A 19,014-nucleotide genomic window follows, 5' to 3' on the forward strand; every position below is an offset into this window, starting at 1 on the left:
ACCTCTGAGTGGCTGCAGTCGCTGGAGAGAGCCAGTCATATAACATCAAATACTGAACTGTGTCCCCAAAATGACACTAAACTTCTAAAGCTCTGTCAGCAAAGACGGCAAATCATCCAATAAAGCCACTCACCGAGCAAATCAGGACAGAAATGGGAACACCGGCATTTGACATTTCAGAGAGAAAGAGCACAGCTCAGAGAGCACGGTGTGACTCTATTCCGGGTCTGCTGCCCCCAAGAAGTGCTTGAGACGGGTCCACTCACCCCCATGCTTCCTGCCAGCCTGCGTGGCGCCGTGGTTGTGTCAACCCCAACGCAGCAGGAGGTCACGGTTCGATTCCCGGCCTTGCTCCTGGGCGGACGGCTGGAGGGCGCTGGCTCTGATGTTGTCAAGAGACCTGAGTTCTGGGCCTGGTGACCTGAGCAATAAACTCACCTCTCGGGAATCAGGTAACTTCCGTCAATAAAGGCGTGGATCAACTCCAGGACCCTCACAGCCCCCAAATCTATGACCCCAAGCAGGGGATCAGGCAATGTCTGCGAACAATGGTAGGACAACAGAAAAGTCCTTAATGTTTCGCCCAAATTTTCCTTCTCATAATCAGCCACTGATTTCGCCCGTCAGACTTGTACATGAAGTCGCTCCCGTTTGTCTACCATCTGATGTGCTGACACCTAATTAATTAAACATTTTCCCCCCAAATCCTCAGGGAACAGCTGACAGGCTCTGCAAGGAGAGCTGAAGGCTGGGCTCGCCGGGAGAGACGAGAAGAGCTGCTCACCCGTGGCCACGAGAAAAATAAATGCAATAAACCTCCCAGGGAGTGAGGTGCCGTTTCCTGTCCAGCTTCTCTGTGATGTGAGGCCGGGTCTCCCCCTGGTCCCCATCTCACACCCACAACGAGTGTGCGCCGAGGAGCACGCACTCCCGGGAGGTGCAGGCAGGAGTGCAGAGGGAGGCTGCTGGATGGCACTGGCTGTTCTCTGTTCCTGTGGGACATTATGCCCAGTTGTCTCTCCCTCCCGTGGGTGCCCCATTCGGTAACGGTGACTTCACAGAGCCCCTCTCGCCGCCTCAGTTGCCCTGTCCCAGGATGCAGGTGCCAGAGCAGGGGCAGAAGGAAACTGCCAGCGGGGCTTCTCGTGGGGCTTAGGGGCTTAGAGTTTGCTTAGTTAGTTTCATAAAAATGCGATCAAGTCGAATCTAAGCCTGGGAGCTCCCCACCTCCTGGGGGCGGGGGGCGGGGGGTCATTCAGGAAACTGCCACCACTCTCGTGGGAAACTGGCCCGTCGTTGTGGTGACACGATTCACAAGAGGCACTGGCTGTTCTACTGTCGCTTGTGATACTGACGTGCATTCACCCAGGTTCTCCTTGTTCCTGTGGGAAACAAGCCACCGAGACTGCATTCCCCTCAGGGCACCTCAGAATAACAGCGGGTTTAAGCGTGTGTGTGTGTCATGTACATACAGTGGGTTTAAGTGTGTGCACGTCCATGTACATACAGTGGGTTTAAGCGTGTGTGTGTCATGTACATACAGTGGGTTTAAGTGTGTGCGTGTCCATGTACATACAGTGGGTTTAAGCGTGTGTGTGTCATGTACATACAGTGGGTTTAAGTGTGTGCACGTCCATGTACATACAGTGGGTTTAAGCGTGTGTGCGTTTATGTACATACACGTGTTTGGAGGGAGTGGACGGCCATCTCCCTACATTTTCCAAAGTGACATCACGGGGCCAACAACAGGTGGAACTGGCTGGAGGCATCAGATGGAATGGCAGCCGCAGCCCCACTGTGCGCACTCGGGCTGCAGGGCCGTGGTTCTACCAGCAGGCGGGGTGCTCTGCGTCCAGCCTGCACCACCCAGTGGAGGAACCACCGGGATGACGAGGAGGAGACAGGACAACCACACAAGCTCCTCTCCACAGGCTCTGAGCGTCAGCGGGGAGTGGAGGGCCATGGGCTCAGGGACCCAAGGGGACCAGGAGCAACTGAAACTCAAAAAAATGCAAGAGCTCTGGCCAGTGTGGCTCAGTGGTTGAGCATCGTGCTGTGCACCAAAAGGTCACTGGTTCGATTCCCAGTCGGGGTACAGGCCCGGGTTGTGGGCTTGATGCCCTGTAGGGGGTGCAGGAGGCGGCCGATCATGATTCTCTCATCAGTGAGGTTTCTCTCCCCCTCCTTTCTTCTCCCTAAAATTGGTGAAGACATATTAACAATTATTCTGGATGCTTGGAAGTGTCCACGTTTTCTCTACTGACTCTTCACAGTGAGGCCACTTGTGGCTCATGAGGCAGTTTCCACCGGGAACGTGGAAAGGCTGTTACTTTGTTTACGTAAAGGCCGGGGTCACCATTTCTCAGTTTAATTACGTTGGGGCCTCTCCCACGTGTCCTAGGACTCTGACTGTTAAACAGCTGGAGAGACTGTCCTGAAAGCCACGTGAGAGGCCACGGACGGCAACCCCTTCTCTCGGCTCCGAGTCGCTCCCTGTCGGCAGGATCCCTCTGAGACCCGCCCCCACCGGGTGGGACGTCACCGGATGGAAGCGTCTGGAATGGCGTTTTCAAGGCAAAGCGGCCGGGGCTCAGCCAGCAGGTGGCCGTCACGTGGAAGAGACAGACTTGGCGCAGGGCACAGCCCCGGCTGCCCGGGCGTCGTTTTAACCCCACCCTCTGCTTCATGACTTCCCACCCCACGTCTACTCCAGCTGCTCACCCCTCAGTGGCCTGATTTCAGACACAAGGGCGGTGAGTGTGAGGGAGCAAACACTCCGGCCAGACCCCAAGCCTCACCCTCACTGCCTCACGAGCCTGAAGAAAGCCGGTGTGTGTCACCCCAAAATCATGTGTCACCCCAAATATGGCCCAGAGACAATCAAGCAGCAGCAGATACCTCCACCCCAAAGCTGTGCTGGCCCCCTACTTGCTTAAAGCCAGACATAAATTACCCCACCTTCACGGACCAGCCAACAAGCATCCAGCACTCTACACCCATCTTTTAGTGTGTGTGTGTGGGGGGGGGGGGGGGAGGCAGATGTTTGTAAAGCCTTCAAAGGTCTTTCTTAGGGAAATGAAGAAATGACAGAGTGAAGATACTGTAAAATGAAAGGTCTTTCTGAGGGAAATGACGAAGTCTGAGAGGTTCCTCTCTGGTCCCAGGGTGCGAAACAGCACCCCACTTACAGAGATGGCTCTCCCTACAGCGTAGGGGAGGCTGATCAGTTCCACTCCCACCACGCCCCTCAGCACAGCACAGCCAGTGACGCGACGAGAGAGACAGACACACGTGGACACACACGGAGGAGCAGAGGCGTGCGGCCGGGGACGGAAATGAGCGCTGAAGTCACAGACGGCGACACAGACACGCGGGAGACGCCCTGGAGGGAGGACCGAGGACCCCGAGACGCTCCCGAGAGCCAGGACGCACCGGTGCCGAACTGCCAACCAAACATCCTGTCGTCCCCACACGTGACTGGGTCTCAGGCGGCAGCTGCCCCCCAGGCTCCCGGCGGAAGGAAGCGCACTCACGGGTAGATCACGGAAATCTGCTTCGAGGCTCGGCCACTTAGACGCAGTGCGTTTGCTCTCGCTGCCCAGTGACTGTGCTCCCTCCCTGCCCCCCGCCCCCACCCCTTCCTGGCACCTGCCTCTCGCTCCCAGGCCAGCAGCTCCCAGGCCAGCAGCTCCCAGGCCAGCAGCTCCTGAAAGGCCTCGGAAATCCCAGGATATGAACCGTACCCCAGGAGGGCGGATGGGCACCTGACTCATGGATTAGTTTGATGTCAGCACCGAGCTCACGAAGAGCAGACTGTGGCTAAGTTGGCTGCTTTGCTTTCTTTAAGGTACGTAGCGCCTCGAGGTACCTGGGTTTGGCTCACATGCTGTTATTTTTGCTTCTCTCCCTGCAGCCGAATGAAACAGCTTAGGGCCTTTGATGCACTTTCACAGCAAGGATGTCCTCGCCTCTAAGAAGGAAGGACAGCCTTTCTGTGACCAGGACACGACGGAGTCACTGAACGACGCGGGACCAGGAATTCTCTTGCTTTTACATGTCGCTCGAGCAGGAGCCTGAACCTGATGAGCCAAACCTGCAGGGATGATGGCGAGAAAAATAATGATGACCGTCATTAAGTCAGCGGCGAACCAGGCTCAGTGCCCGCGGCTCCGGGCCAGGCAGAAGGAGCCGGAGGGTGGCTCTGGGAGGCAGAGAGGGGAGAAACGCATGCATTTGCTGGGCTGCAGACAGGGTGTGGCAACCACGCAAGTGCTGTCCCACCATTTGGGGCTGGAAGTCCGAGACCCAGGGCTCCGCACGGCTGGGTCCTCCGGAGGCCTCCGGGGAGGGTCCGCTCCAGCCTCGCTCCTGGACTCGCGGACGCCCGTCCTCACGGGCTCGCCCCTCCGTGAGCGTCTCTCTCCAACGACCCCCTCATCGGGGACACCAGGCACGCTGGGTTAGGACTCACCCAGTGACGTCCCATCCTAGGAACCGAGGGTCAGGACCTTAGAATATAAGCTTTAAGGAGCACAATTCACCCCGTGAGGATATGTGAATTCCATACCTGTGACATGAAGGAACTTAGTAGGGGAAGATGAGAGACAAACCTTTGGCCCTGGCCAGTTTGGCTCAGTGGATAGAGCGTCGGCCTGTGGACTGAAGGGTCCCGGGTTCAATTCCGGTCAAAGGCACATGCCTGGGTTGCAGGCTTAATCCCCAGTAAGGGGCTTGTAGGAGGCAGCCGATCAGTGATTCTCTCTCATCAATGATGTTTCTCTCTCCTTCTCCTTTCCTCTCTGAAATCAATAAAGATACTTATATATTTATTAAAGTGCCACATTTATAAACAAAACAAAACCTTTGTGGGACCCTCACATTGTGGGGAGGGCGTCTGAGCTGAGACCTGGAGAGAGACCCCAGGTTCATGGAGCTGAGCAGGCAGCTGCCGGTGCGGAGGGTCCTGGGGAGAGGGGGAGAGTGGGGGGAGGGCCACAGGCAGGGAGGGCCATGGGTGAGGAGAGGGGGGAGGGGGAGGGCCCTGGGGTGTGGAGGGCCATGGGAGGGGGGCCACAGGTGGGGAGGGCCACGGGGGGGGGCGCAGGGAGGGCCATGGGTGAGGAGAGGGGGGAGGGGGAGGGCCCTGGGGTGTGGAGGGCCATGGGAGGGGGGCCACAGGTGGGGAGGGCCACGGGGGAGGGGGGAGGGCCATGGGTGAGGAGAGGGGGGAAGGGGAGGGCCCTGGGGTGTGGAGGGCCATGGGAGGGGGGCCACAGGTGGGGAGGGCCACGGGGGAGGGGGGAGGGCCATGGGTGAGGAGAGGGGGGAAGGGGAGGGCCCTGGGGTGTGGAGGGCCATGGGAGGGGGCCACAGGTGGGGAGGGCCACGGGGGAGGGGGGGAGGGCCATGGGCGCAGAAGCAACCATGCAGCGTTAGAGGATCAGAGAGGAGGCGCCGTGAGCAAAGGGGAGAGGCTCCAGGAGACCCACACGGTGGATGTCGGGGAGACGGATCTCAAAACAGACAGAGGTGGAAAACAGGAGGCCACGTGGTGTGTGACTGTTTTCAGGACATTTTGGAAAAGGTGAACCTTGAACAACCAACGGAAGGAGAGGAGCGAAGGGAACGTCTGGATGAGGAAGCAGCCTGTGGACCTCAGGGTCACGGGTTCAATTCCTGAGGGGAGACGATGAGGGAGCAGGCGGACGTGCGGCAGGAGGCGTCACACAGTGGGTGACACGGGGGCCACAGTGAGGGGGGCCGCTCGGCCGAGGGGGCCCCAGGTGGGGGTGGCGTGCGAGGCGGTGGGGGTGGCGTGCGAGGCGTATCTGAAGGCAGGACCTAGAGAGTGACTCATGCTCCAACGATGGGGTCGCTGATGGGGAGGAGCCCGTGGCGGTCCCACAGCACACAGCGAGCTGACGGAAATCTCAACCACAAGTGAGCGAGCACTCGTTGTGGAGACGCCTCCCTCCCTGGGAGAGGTCACCCTCTGACCAGCCTCCTCCACATCCTGTCCCTCGGGGGCCACGGAGGCCGAGGGTCCCCTGGAGTGAGGGCTCACGGTTCCCGCTCGCCGTCCCGGAATCTGACTCAGGAGCCGCAGGAGGCAGGTAGGACGGTCATCAGACCAACAAGAAAACCACCTGCACCCGAGAGCGAGGGCCAGGGGCCGGGGGCCGGGGACCAGGGGCTGGGGGAGGGCAGGGCCTGTCCACACAGCCCACCGTGAGCCTGGGCTGAGCCGGCTCTGCCTCCACCTGCAGCTCTGAGCCCGGAGGCCTCTGCGCTGGTCCCCACACACGGAGCCACTTCCGATGCCACGGGCTCAGGCCGCCTGCTGAGGACGCTGTGGGGTCAGTGGGTCTTCAGGAGACGGGCTCGGCCCCGGGGCCACGACGCAAGGCCGAGCGAGGCCACAGCACCACCCCCCGCCCCTCGCCTGGGAAACCCGCGCACCTGCCACGACCCCGCCTCCTGTCTTCCACGTGGGAGGTTTATTATGTTTCACAACCACGAAAACACAGGGAGTGGCCGCGACAGCGAACCTTCCGGCAGCAGAACTGACCGCGCTGCACCCCCCACCCCAGCCTCGTCCCCGTCCCCCTCCCGGGAGGTCCCATGTCCTTCCTCTGCGAATCCAAGAAAGTGGAAGGTCGACATCTGAAGTGGCGGGAGCCGGCGGCGACACGGAGGCAGGACTGAGGAACACGGGTGGGAACACGGCAGGAACCTCGCGTGTGACGACGTCGGTGGGAGAGGTGCCAGCTCACGTCCACCTCCTGAGCCCTGGTCACACCGGGCCCTCGGTGGCGCCCTCCGGGGGCAGGCTGGGCGCGCTGTCAGCCGCCGGCACCTCCTCCTTCCTCAGCGAGGCCGGCACCCGGAGGCTGACGTAGGGTGTGTGACAAGCCGTGTTGGCCAGAGGCGGGTAGTGCTGCCGGTAGCAGATGTAGGCGAACAGGAGGCCGATGACGCCGCCCACGAATGAGTCTAGGCAGGAGAGAGCACACGTGGGAGGGTGACGATGGTGAGCCCTTCAGATGGGGCCACGTGTGTCTCCCGGGGGCACGTGCTCCAGGAGCCACTTGCTGGCTGGGCCCCGACAGCCTCCAGGGAGAGAAACTGCACCAGAGGAATAACCTGGAGGCTCTGCAAACTGTCCTAGACCTTAAACATCCCTTCAGAATGTGTCCTGGAGCCCGGCCGGCGTGGCTCAGTGGTTGAGCATTGACCCGTGAACCAGGAGGTCAGGGTTCGATTCCCGGTCAGGGCACAGGCCCAGGTCGTGGGCTCGATCCCCAGCGTGGGGTGTGCAGGAGGCAGCGATCGATGCCTCTCTCTATCCCTCTCCCTTCCTCTCTGAGGGTCAATGCCTTACCTCATCCTTAGCTCAGAATGTCATGTACACCTCATCTTACCTTTCTGTCTCTGAATCTCCATGTATGTGGGGCCTCTAACTCTCTCATGCATGTGGGTCCCCGTACGTATGTAATTAAATGTGGTCATTTTCTCATGTTAATCTGCCTCACGCTGGTTTAATCACTAGACCCGAGGAAGGAACCTAGAAGGGCAGAGGAAAATTCCTTCCTCCCCCACAGGCACCGGGGGCAGGGATGGGCTGCAGGGGTCACTGTTCCCTCTCAGAGTCTCACCCTCCCCTCCTACCTCGGTGGCTACTAACCAGGGCTGAGCAGTCCCTAATGCTTTGCTTGCCCTTCTGCTGTCCACACAGCAGGCTGACCCCGGGCCTCACATTCCTCTGAGCCTCCACGCAGGTCTTAGGTGACACCTGCCACGAGGGACAAGTGCCGTCTGCGAAGTCACCCTGGGGTGGCCTGGCCAGGCTGGACCAGGGGAGTGCCGCCGAGGATGCCACCCGCAGGCCGGCCCTGCAGGGCGAGCAGGCGCCACCAGGGGACGTGAGAAATGGAGGCAGGGAGGCCCCCGCAGGCTTCCAGCCAGAAGAAGGAGAGGCTTAGCCACTTGAGAGACAGAAGGCAGGCCCATCTGGCCCCCGAGGGGCGGTATCTGTGATCCCACAGGATGTAAGTCGGCCAGGCTCCCCGTGTGGGCCCGAGCAGGTCTCCCATTCCCTTCCGGGCTCAGGTGAACCCTCAGCTCGAGCCGGGGCCCCACTGGCTCCCGGGCTACTGTCTGTGCATCTCTTTAGACCCCACACCCACCACTCAGTGCCTGGTAGGGAGGCATCGCAATGATCCAGGCAACAAGCAACAGAGGTTTGCACTGGACGGGGAAGGGAACGTTGATTCTGGAAATGTTTAGGACACAGAACCAGGAAGAGAAACCAGGGAAAACCACGGGGAGCAGAGGGGAGTACCCCCTGGACGAGCCGTCTGCTGCCCATGGACTGGGGAGTGGCATGAGACCCCGAGCAAGGCCTGGGAGACGATGGCTGTTTACGGGACTGAACTGTCATCGAGAAGCCAGAGGAACTTTGCAAGAAGAACTCCCACACTGGGCACAGCTACTCAAATCGAAATAGAAATGGAGTCATAAAACTCTCATCATATTCATGTTAACGGATGTCTACACGAAGCCGCCTCGGGCTTTGCTGATGCCCGTGGGCTACACACGAGTTCTCATCATGATGGATGGCCCCGCCCACGGTCGCTGGGCAGCTCAGTCACCACAGAAAAGCAACAACTCATCTATCTCCGTCAGGCCGCTGGCTGCCCCCTCCCCCCACCCTCTGCGGCAGCCCCAGGCTCCGGGTTGGTCCCTTCTCCACCGGCAAACCTGAGCCTCCCTGGTTCCCCTAATAGATGAGAGTGGGATGAACACAGCTCCCCACATCTTGGCGCTGCTGCTTCCTAACGAGTGACGAGGGAAAGACAGCTGAGGGCTGTGCGGCTGGGGTTTCCCCGCCCTTCCTGCTGCCTCACCACCACTGGCACAAACGCTGGAAGAGGTGAGACGGGCGTCCCACAGGCCTGGGCAGAGCAGGAGGAGCAGCACCTGGGCAGAGGAGGAGCAGCACCTGGGCTGCAGGAGGAGCAGCACCTGGGCAGAGGAGGAGGAGGGAGGGCTCACCTTGCCAGTGGTGCTTGTAGTCGCACATGCGGGACAGCGCGATCATCATGGCGCAGTACAGGGGCAGGATCGCGGCGCACAGCCGCCAGCTCTTCCCCCGCCCGCTCTCTGTGAAGCAGTGCAGCTTGCCGGCCAGGTAGAACGTGGTGAAGCCCAGGCCTGAAAAGGCAACTGCCGAAGAGAAACAGCAGGGGTTACCTGGCAGGTGGTGAGTGGCAGGGATGCAGAGCACCCAGGCACCTGTCTGTCATCATGCTCTCCCCCAGGCTGGCACTGGCGCCATCTAGGCAACCTGTGCTCTGCTAGAACTAGGCTGGTATGAAGCTCTCAACCATGAGAATGCCCTCCCAGGCTTGCATGTGACCAAATCTATTCTATTTTATCTATCCATTCATCCATCCATCCAACCATCCATCCACCCACCCATCCATCCATCCATCCATCCATCATCCATTCATCCATCCATCCATCATCCATGCATCCATCCATCATCCATTCATCGACCTATCCATCATCCATTCATCCATGCATGCATGCATGCATGCACCCATCCATGCATGCATGCATCCATCCATCATCCATCCATCCATCATCCATTCATCCACCTATCCATCATCCATTCATCCATGCATGCATGCATCCATCCATCCATCATCCATCCATCCATGCATGCATGCATCCATCCATCCATCATCCATCCATCCATGCATGCATGCATCCATCCATCATCCATCCATCCATCCATGCATGCATCCATCATCCATCCATCCATGCATGCATGCATCCATCCATCATCCATCCATCCATGCATGCATGCATCCATCCATCATCCATCCATCCATCCATCCATCATCCATCCATCCTGTTGAGGAGCATGGGTTCCTGAGACACACCAAGCAGGTGTGGTACTCAGCTCTGCCATTTACAACTGTGAGCTCCCCTTCAAGGCCTCAGTTAGCACACCATTCACAGAGTGGCCCTGGGGTTAGTCTATGAGAAATTGTAAATTGCCAGCACAGTGCTTGGGACCTATTGACCAAGCTCCTCACATTGCTGACTGCAGTAACCACCGCTGTGCACAGCCTCAGGTCTGGAAAGTTCCATCCTGACAGAGAAGCCTTTGCAAGGGCTCCCGTGCAATCTGTGCTCCTGAGTTATGTAACTGCAATGCTTGCTTAGAGAGAATTCCAGAGCCAGGTTCTCAAGATCTCATCATTCTGAGGCCCTGGGGGCTCTCAGCAGATGCAGAACGATCCCAGCTGGTAAAATAAACAAACTTGAAGGCTCCTGAGATGAATCAGAGATATCTTCCCCACCCCACTCTGCAGAACGCCCGAAGCTCTCGATGAGATGAGAGGGACAGACAGCCAGGAGGCCAGGCCTGCTTTTCTCCAAGATTCTTCAGAAACAAATTTCACTTTCCGAACCTGTTTTCATGCCCCGTGGCCCCAAATCCCTTAATGTGGTCAGTTTCTCAATCATAGTTTTAATTTCACGGTTTCTCAGTCCATAGTTTAGCCCAGCTAACACGCTTGTTCTGTTTTCCTTTTTTACGACAAGCTCTATTCACTAGTATTCTAGGATATTAAGGGATTTCACTTTCAACAAGAGGGTGAAAGAAGACGGTTACAAATCTGAGAAGGCGGGTCTACGGTGCATCTACAGGTGAACCCAGTCAACGCAGCAACCCGCCAAGGCAGTGATTTCTTCCTCATGAGACAAACACAAGTTCATTAGCGTCCGATGTAGCGACCCAGCAGAGTTCAAGTTTCAAGGAAAAATCTTGATGAAAACTGCAGAGTAGACTCAGTATGCACAGTAACTTTTCAAAAAAAAATCTCGCTTCTCTAAACGCTCAGCCATGAGACACTTGTGCTCTGATGTAGGAAACAAAGCCTGTCTTTGCTGGGTTGAAGAGAATTCTCAAAATCCTTGAAATCTTCTTAATCTCACACCAATAATTCCTTTAAAATGTCTTTTAAAGACAAGAGTTCATTGCAATTATTGATGGCAATAATTCAACAACCTAAAAAAATATCAATTAATCCAACTAGATAATTTAGGGGAAATGATTTGGGTCCTGATGTAATTTAATAGGTCCATTTTATGGATGAGAAATAGAGGCTCAGGTAGTCAAATTACTAGTATTTACTGAAGGTTAATGCTGCCCTTAAAAAAATGAACTGCCCGGCTGGTGTGGCTCAGTGGTTGAGCATCTACCATGAACCAAGAGGTTGCTGGTTCGATTCACAGTCTGGGCACATGCCCAGTTGTGGGTTCATCCCTAGCAGGGGGCATGCATAAGGCAGCTGATCGATGATGTTTCTCTCTCTCATTGCTGCTTCTATCTATCTCTCTCCCTTCCCTTCTCACTAAAAATCAGTAAAAACGTATTTTTAAAAAACCACCAACAACTGTGAATTATTTCTAAACAGAAAAGAAAAAAAATCATAGGATTCCTTGGCAGAATGCAGTCACAGGACTGCTAACTGCCCGTTTGTTTTTCATACCCCTGTAGGCGCGTGGCCATCAGAGCTGAGTTAATACAGAGGGAAGAGCAGCTTCATTCAATCCACGGAGCTGAATGAACACACATGACTGGCAGTTAGGTATCCCTGCAACAGGCCACCGTCCTAGAGGCAGAAAGACATACATGGCCACAGAAGGGCATGCCCTTCATCCCCTGCTCTAGGCAGGGCGACGCTTAAGCTACCTGAGCCACGTGAGATTTCCATCTCAGAATGGAAATGATGGTGCAGTCTTGTTTGAGAGTGAGCAAAGGGGAAAAGGAACTAAATGCTGGTAATTAGCCTGAAAGCAAATATCAGAGGCAAGAAATGCAAACAGACAAAAAAGCAGACAATAAACTCCTCTGTGACACCAGTTTGCATCTTCAAAGAGGACTTTGTTCTGGGAAAAAATAATCCCACCTGGGCACAATGCACAAAGGCGCTGAGGAAGCATGAGGAACAGGGGAGAACGGCTTTAGGGGGAGAAGGTGGTGCCCTTTGGTCAACCCTGTGGTCCTGGGAGTGGGCAAGGCCTTGCCCGGGAGGATTAGGACTTTGAAATGACAGAGCCACTCTGCCCCCTCCCTTCACCCTGCACTACTCAATGAAAAATTCTTATTAGATGCTACTCCTTACCCTAGAGAGAGTTACGAACGGTCACCAAGATGGGAAGCAGTTTCAATCCCCAGGACAACCTTTGCGTTTCCCCGTCTTGATGATGTGCCACAATGATCAGAAACATAAATATAAGAACAAGGCTTCAGAAGGGAGGAATTACCCTGTTCCATATCAACGTTAGGGGAGCTACTGAGAGCCTGAGCAGGATTACATAAAGATAACATTTTTATGAAAAATAATTGCATTTTACTTCCAAAGGCCTTAGTAGAACATAAAAGTGATGGCAAGATTCGAATGGCAATGCACATGTTCAAGAAACAACTACGAAGACAGCAGCCCTTTATGTACCCTCTCCTGGGGGTGCAGGGACCTCAGGAGTCCTTGAAACAGTAATGACCGACACTGCCCAGCCACCAGCTGAGGAGATGGCCTCAAAGGCACCTGCCTTTTGTGAGCTGTTGTGCCACCTGCACTTTGGTTTGTTGGGAAAAAACAATCCTTCTGATCAGACCCCAGGCTGCCTTGACTGGGGACTTGAGCCCACACAGGAGGGAAGGTGTGAGATAACAACCATCTATTGGTCTCTGCCCTCGGTTCCTGGCAGAGAGCTCCTAAAACCTAAGTGATACGAGCACTGGGAACAGCTTTTATCCAAATGAGGCGACTGTGGCTGGGTGCCTGGGTGTGTCCTGAATGGAGGCCGGTCACCGTAAGACCAGGTGATGAGAAGCTTGGAGTTTCAGCCCAATCCCCCATTCTCCAGAGCGGGGGAGGGGCTGGGAGAAAATGAAGACTTAATCAGCCTCCATGATGAAGCCTCAATAGAAATCCCCGCGCCCCCCCACCCCCCCCCCCCCCCCGCGTCCCCGTGTTCACTGCCACATTATTCACGGTGGCCAAGACATGGAAGCAACCAAAGTGTCCTGCAGCGGAGGACTGGCTTCCCCACCCACACTCATGTGGCCTTGGGCAGATCCCTGACCTGTGGTCTCACCGGCAACCTGGGATCAATGGGAATGTCTCCTCAGAGTGTTTTCCTGAGGATTAAGACGAGCTTGTGGGCGATCGGGTGCTTCCCCGGAACATCCCAGACGCTCCGTCCAGGGCTGGAGGAGGCGCTGGTTGACGTCAGAGGCGACCTACTCTTCACTGTATACTGACCTTCCCCTCCCCCGTGCATCCCAACTGCAGAGAGCAGGTAACAGTAACTGGGTGTCGAGAACCTGATGTCTGGCCCCTCACATTCAGCTCCGCCGGCTTCCGAGTCTGTCCCAGCAGGTAGCTGCCAGGTGGGAGCCGATGGAGTGAGTGCAGGGACTGCACCAGCTCCTTGGCTCCCGCCTGGCACTGCCCCTCGGGCAGACTCGGAAGCCGGCGGAGCTGACAGCCTTCCAATCACTGAGCAAACCCTCCCCGTGGGGAATGAGGCTCAGGGGACAGCAGGTCATGGTTTCAGTCAATTCTGTGTGTTTGTTTTAAAGAAAAAGCAACCGCTGCAGCAGCTACTCGTCAGTTCAGTCCACACGCCCACTGGCCCGCCAGCCAGGAGCTCTCCTGGGAATGAGCACGGTGGGCGCGTGGGGAGCCCCAGAAGGGGGAGGGGCGACTCCTCAATGCCCACGACGACGGAACGCGATGCAAAGTGTGAACACCCTGTGACCCAGTCAGAGTCCGACCTCCCCGGGGAGAGGGGGATGCATCGCCCTGATCTCGGCTTCAGTGTTTCACTTGTTAGAGCAAGAGGCTGGGATTCCGTGAAAGGCCATGGAGTCAAGGCAGCCAAGGGCCTGAGTCTAGAGCAGTGGTTCTCAACCTTCCTAATGCCGCGGCCCCTTAACACAGTTCCTCATGTTGTGGTGACGCCCAATTTCATTGTTACAAATTGACCATAATTAAAGCATAGTGATTCATCACAAAAACAATATGTAATCATATATGTGTTTTCTGATGGTCTTAGGTGACCCCTGTGAAATGGTCGTTCGACTGCCAAAGTGGTCGCGACCTACAGGTTGAGAACCGCTGGTCTAGAGGAAGATGACTTTATTCCCTAACTCAATGCAAGGTTTTGTCCAAAACGAAGAACCTGACCTGCCAGGATCTAGAAAAATAGGCGAACGTCACAAGACACACACATCCTCGAAAAACAGCGACCATCCACATCTCCACGGGGCTAGGAGGTTAAGGATTCTACCGTAAAGGTGTTCTTTCGACAAACATGTATTCACTCCCTGCTACAGAGCTGGCCAGGTATGACGCTCAGCTGAACAAGGAGACAGGCTTGGTTCTTGGCTTTAGCAGAAGTAGAAATAGAAGTGATTACAAACCGTGAGGAATGTCAGGAAAGGAACAGACTCTCGGAGGAGAAGCTGGAGGGGACCCGGAGGCATCGCGGTGTATAAAGTCGGGAGGTGGAAGGAGCGGGAGTCACAGGGCATTAGCGAGAGCGTCCGGCAGGAAACAGCCTTGGAGGAGAGCAGGGCAACCGGGAGCTCTCGGAAGCCAGCGTCCTGACCCTGGTTAAGTGCTGGGCCTATGGCCCGGCCGGCGTGGCTCAGTGGTTGAGAGCTGACCTATGAACCAGGAGGTGGAGGTCAGGGTTCGATTCCCGGTCAGGACACATGCCCGGGTGGCGGGCTTGATTCCCAGTAGGGGGCGTGCAGGAGGCAGCCGATCAATGGTTCTCTCTCATCACTGATGTTTCTCTCTCGCCCTCTCCCTTCCGCTCTGAAATGAGGTGGAGGAAGGGAGAAACTTCGTCTCCTGCTGGGGAGTGTGAGCTGGAAAGCCGCCTCGTGCCCCTGGACTGGGACCCTCGCCATCAGCACCTGGTTCTTGGGCCTTGAACCCAAACTGGAACTTACCCCCAGCTCTCCTGCACCCGGTCTACAGACGGCAGATCCCGGGACATCTCAGCCTCCATAATTACATGAATTATTTATTAAACGTCCTCACAGTGAATCTCATTATAGCTACACCATTGGTTCTGCTTCTCAGGAGAACCCGGACTCACACGGAGAGAAAACTCAACTCGCTCCAGCCTGGCTGGGGAGCCCCAGACTAGATTCCCGGTGAATTATTCAAGAAGCTGCTCGGCTGCTCTGAGGGACGCTCAGCCCAGTCTCAAGGCCGGAGCCACGGAGGAGCCGCGAGGCGCCGGGGGCCTCCACGTGAGAGGACGGAAGAGGAAGACGGCACGTGTGCACCTGGGCGTCGGAAGGTGGCCCAGGTCCAAGGGTCATTCCCGGGAAGGATTTACACGCGAAGCTGAAGGACAGCCAAGCCTCCGTCCAGCAGCCTTCGCACTGCACTGCCTCGACCCCCTCCCCGGGGCAGAGTGAGGAAACGGTACGTTCCAGGGACCCGCAGGCCCGCTCACCACCACGGGGCCCTGGCGCCCCCGCACCTCCACCTCGGCGTCTACAGGCAAGAACGAGCCGGGGAGCAGTGGGAGCCACAAGGTGCTGCTGCCGCAGATGCCGAGTGTCCCTGGGACCGGGCTGCTGGGACCGGGGACGCCCCTCACTCAGCTGGGGCAGGTCTGGGGCAGTGGGTCCTGTTAGTCCTGACTCCCCAAGGTGGCCCAGCCCTGCCACCCACACCCCCGACTCGGCTGGGGAGAGAGCGGTGTCGTGTCCTCCGGCGACTTCGCCTCCTAACGAAGCTGGGTCCAGCTACCACCGAAGTGACTCTGATTTCCCAAGCAGCCAGCAGGCGGGAGAGGCAGCCCAGGCCCTCGGAGCGAGCCGGGAGGGAGACGGCGGCTGGAGACCCCGAGGGCCATTACTCAGGGATGTTTCTGAGTTTTATGCAAAAGGGAAAGGAAGAACACATCTTTCTGAGGACGCGCACACCAGGTACGGGTCAGAGAAGCACAAAGAAAGGCCGTATGTTCCTACGGCTGCACCAGCTGAGGTCGGGCACCCACTCAGGGCTTGGACACTTTCCAGAGGAGGGTTTTCTGAAACACTGTTGGCTCATGATTGATCGATCAATTGATTGATGGATTGATTTCTCTCCTTCCTTTCACCCATTTATCAATCCATGAATCTACCCATATCCCAGAAGATGTCTATCACAGAGGACATGTGGTGATGTGAGCTTTCACTTTCAGAATACACGTAATATCCTGAACGATCTTTGGGCCCAAATTGGAAGTCTGAGCTAAAAGCCAAAGGTCTGAAACAGCCAGAGGGACCCACACAATGTTGCCCATGGGGGTGAGGAGGGGCTCATGGGTCAACGCTCAACCACTGAGCCACGCGGCCAGGCCTGATGCATCTTGTTTACCGTTGTGTCCCCAGTGCCTGGCGCTGCGTCCGGCATGAAGCCCTTCAGTGACTATGACAAAGCGAACGCGCAGGACAGCCTGGACCTCGGCTCTGACACTGAACAGCAACACGGACAATGACATCCATTTAAAGGGCCACACCAAGTGCCGGACATACGAGAGGATCAAATAAGACAGTGCACCCGAACGCTTAGGAACGGCGGGCGCTGCAGGAACGCTGGGGTCAGCATCGCTTATCCCCGTGGTCGGCAAACCACGGCTCGCGAGCCACATGCGGCTCTTTGGCCCCTTGAGTGTGGCTCTTCCACAAAATACCACATGCGGGCGCGCACGTAAAGTGCGATTGAAACTTCGTGGCCCATGCGCAGAAGTTGGTATTTTGTGGAAGAGCCACACTCAAGGGGCCAAAGAGCCGCATGTGGCTTGCGAGCCGTGGTTTGCTGACGACTGGCTTATCCCAACCCTCACCCACAAGAACAGGCGTCATCTCCCCACTTCCCACAGGGAGGTTGTCACAGAGCTGATGCCAGGCAGGGCCGGGCACTGCCAACCTTCCAAGTCCCATTCTTTCCACCACACCTCCCTGCACCCCTCTCTCCACCACACCTCCCTGCACCCCTCTCTCCACCACACCTCCCTGCACCCCTCTCTCCACACCTCCCTGCACCCCTCTCCCCACACCTCCCTGCACCCCTCTCCCCACACCTCCCTGCACCCCTCTCCCCACACCTCCCTGCACCCCTCTCCCCACACCTCCCTGCACCCCTCTCCCCACACCTCCCTCCACCCCTCTCTCCAACACATGTCCCTGCACCCCTCTCTCCACCACACCTCCCTGCACCTCATTCACACTATTTAGTCTTGGCCTTAAGGCTGGTCCCAGCTGGAACATCTATAATAGATCACACATTGTGTGGAGGTACACATGTGTACATATGTGTGGTACAGACACACACACACACACACAGACACACACACACAGACACACAGAGACACACAGAAATACAGAGACACACACACATAGAGACAGACACACACAGACACACACAGAGACAGACACACACAGACACACACACACAGACACACACACACAGACACACACAGATACACACACACAGACACACACACAGAGACACACACACAGACACACACAGACACACACACACAGACACACACAGAGACACACACAGACACACACAGAGACACACACAGACACACACACACACAGACACACACAGACACACACAGACACACACACACACAGACACACACAGACACACACAGAGACACACACAGACACACACAGACACACACAGACACACACACACACAGACACACACACAGACACACAGACACACACACAGACACACACAGACACACGCAGTACCGTCTCCGAGGGAACACACTCGAGCGAACCCTGAGCTACCGGCGGCGGCCCAGGGAGCACCGCCCGCGCCTGAGCCCACGGACACGGGTGAAGGTCCCGTGCTACACCTGCCGGGCTCGCAGCAGCAGCACCAACGCTTCTAAATGCTGGAGCCTCGCCCACCCCTTGTCCCTCCGGCGGAAGGTCCTGTTTGGGAGCCGACGCCCCCCCCGTGAGGACAGGGAACCGCGCCCCACACTCCGGCCCTCACTGTCCCCGCCGTCCGACCCCGCAGGGCGACCGGGGACCGCGGGGGAGCCGTGTCCCGCGGCACTTACAGGAGGAGTGGATGCTGGGGAAGCTCTTGCGGCCCTCGGACACCAGCTCGGGGTCCCCCGTGCAGTGCATCTCCGCGTTCATCACCCCATCTGGAAAGCAGCGGTGAAAGAAGTCGGGGCGCGGTCTACAAAAGACACCACGGACACAGTCCATATAAACGCTGCCGTCACCACGAGCCTGAGCTGACCCCGCCAGCCCCTCCGGCCACACCCAGCTCCTCCGGCCACACCCCAGCCCCCCCACCCCCGCCACACCCCAGCCCCACCCTGGGCCCCACACAGGACAGACAGGGTAGAGCTTAGGCCTCGGGTCAGAGGGACCCCCGCTGGACTCCTGCTCTGCCGCCTACGAGTGTCCTGACCTTGGGAAGGCCAAGTGCCTCCTGAGCCTGTTTCCACGTCTGTCAAGGGGAGGCCACTCCCTACAAGGTGAGGCCTGAGGGGCACGAGGTTCAGGAGGAGCCCCCCTCAGCGCTGGTGAGGTCAGCGCCCACCGCCCAGGCCCTGCATTGAGGCTGCGTCAGGATCCAGGTCTCAGGGCGGCTCCTGTCCCTTCACTGGGACTCTGAGTGGCCGGCTGCCCCTCCGCAGACAGCAGGTCTCAGCGACCCCGAGAGGACCCCGAAGGTCGCGGTCCATGAGCGAGTACCCGCCACGCAGTGTGGTGGGAGGGCCCGGGCCTCCTGCCGCAGCCTTGGCTCAGCTCAGCCTGGGGACCAGACGGTGCTGAGCGCACACCTGTGCGGTCCCCGGATCCTGTGACAACGCTGCAGCAGCCCCTGGGGCATCTTCACTTTGCAGGTGCGGAACGCAGGCTTCGAAAGGGAACACCCCTCCAGG

At 57.3% G+C, this 19,014-nt stretch overlaps 1 protein-coding gene across 8 annotated transcripts in view; it reads right to left on the reverse strand.

Moving 5' to 3' along the window:
- Window positions 1-6,422: 6,422 nt before the first annotated feature.
- The window catches only part of PLPP4 (phospholipid phosphatase 4), a 40,159-nt gene continuing 27,567 nt past the window's right edge, over window positions 6,423-19,014 (reverse strand). For 3 of the 8 annotated variants that reach the window (XM_081105167.1, XM_081105163.1, XM_081105161.1), the window contains 3 exons: window positions 18,175-18,299; window positions 9,055-9,225; window positions 6,423-6,993 (listed from right to left, as the gene is read on the reverse strand). In XM_081105167.1, the coding sequence (XP_080961293.1) occupies window positions 6,794-6,993; window positions 9,055-9,225; window positions 18,175-18,256 (453 nt within the window). In that variant the 5' untranslated portion in view covers window positions 18,257-18,299 and the 3' untranslated portion in view covers window positions 6,423-6,793. The remainder of the gene's footprint in view (window positions 6,994-9,054; window positions 9,226-18,174; window positions 18,300-19,014) is intronic. The other 5 variants (XM_081105162.1, XM_081105166.1, XM_081105165.1 and 2 more) reach the window with 2 other exon arrangements.

The sequence above is a fragment of the Myotis nattereri genome (genome assembly GCF_964212035.1).
Source record: "Myotis nattereri genome assembly, chromosome: 13".
NCBI lineage: Eukaryota > Metazoa > Chordata > Mammalia > Chiroptera > Vespertilionidae > Myotis > Myotis nattereri.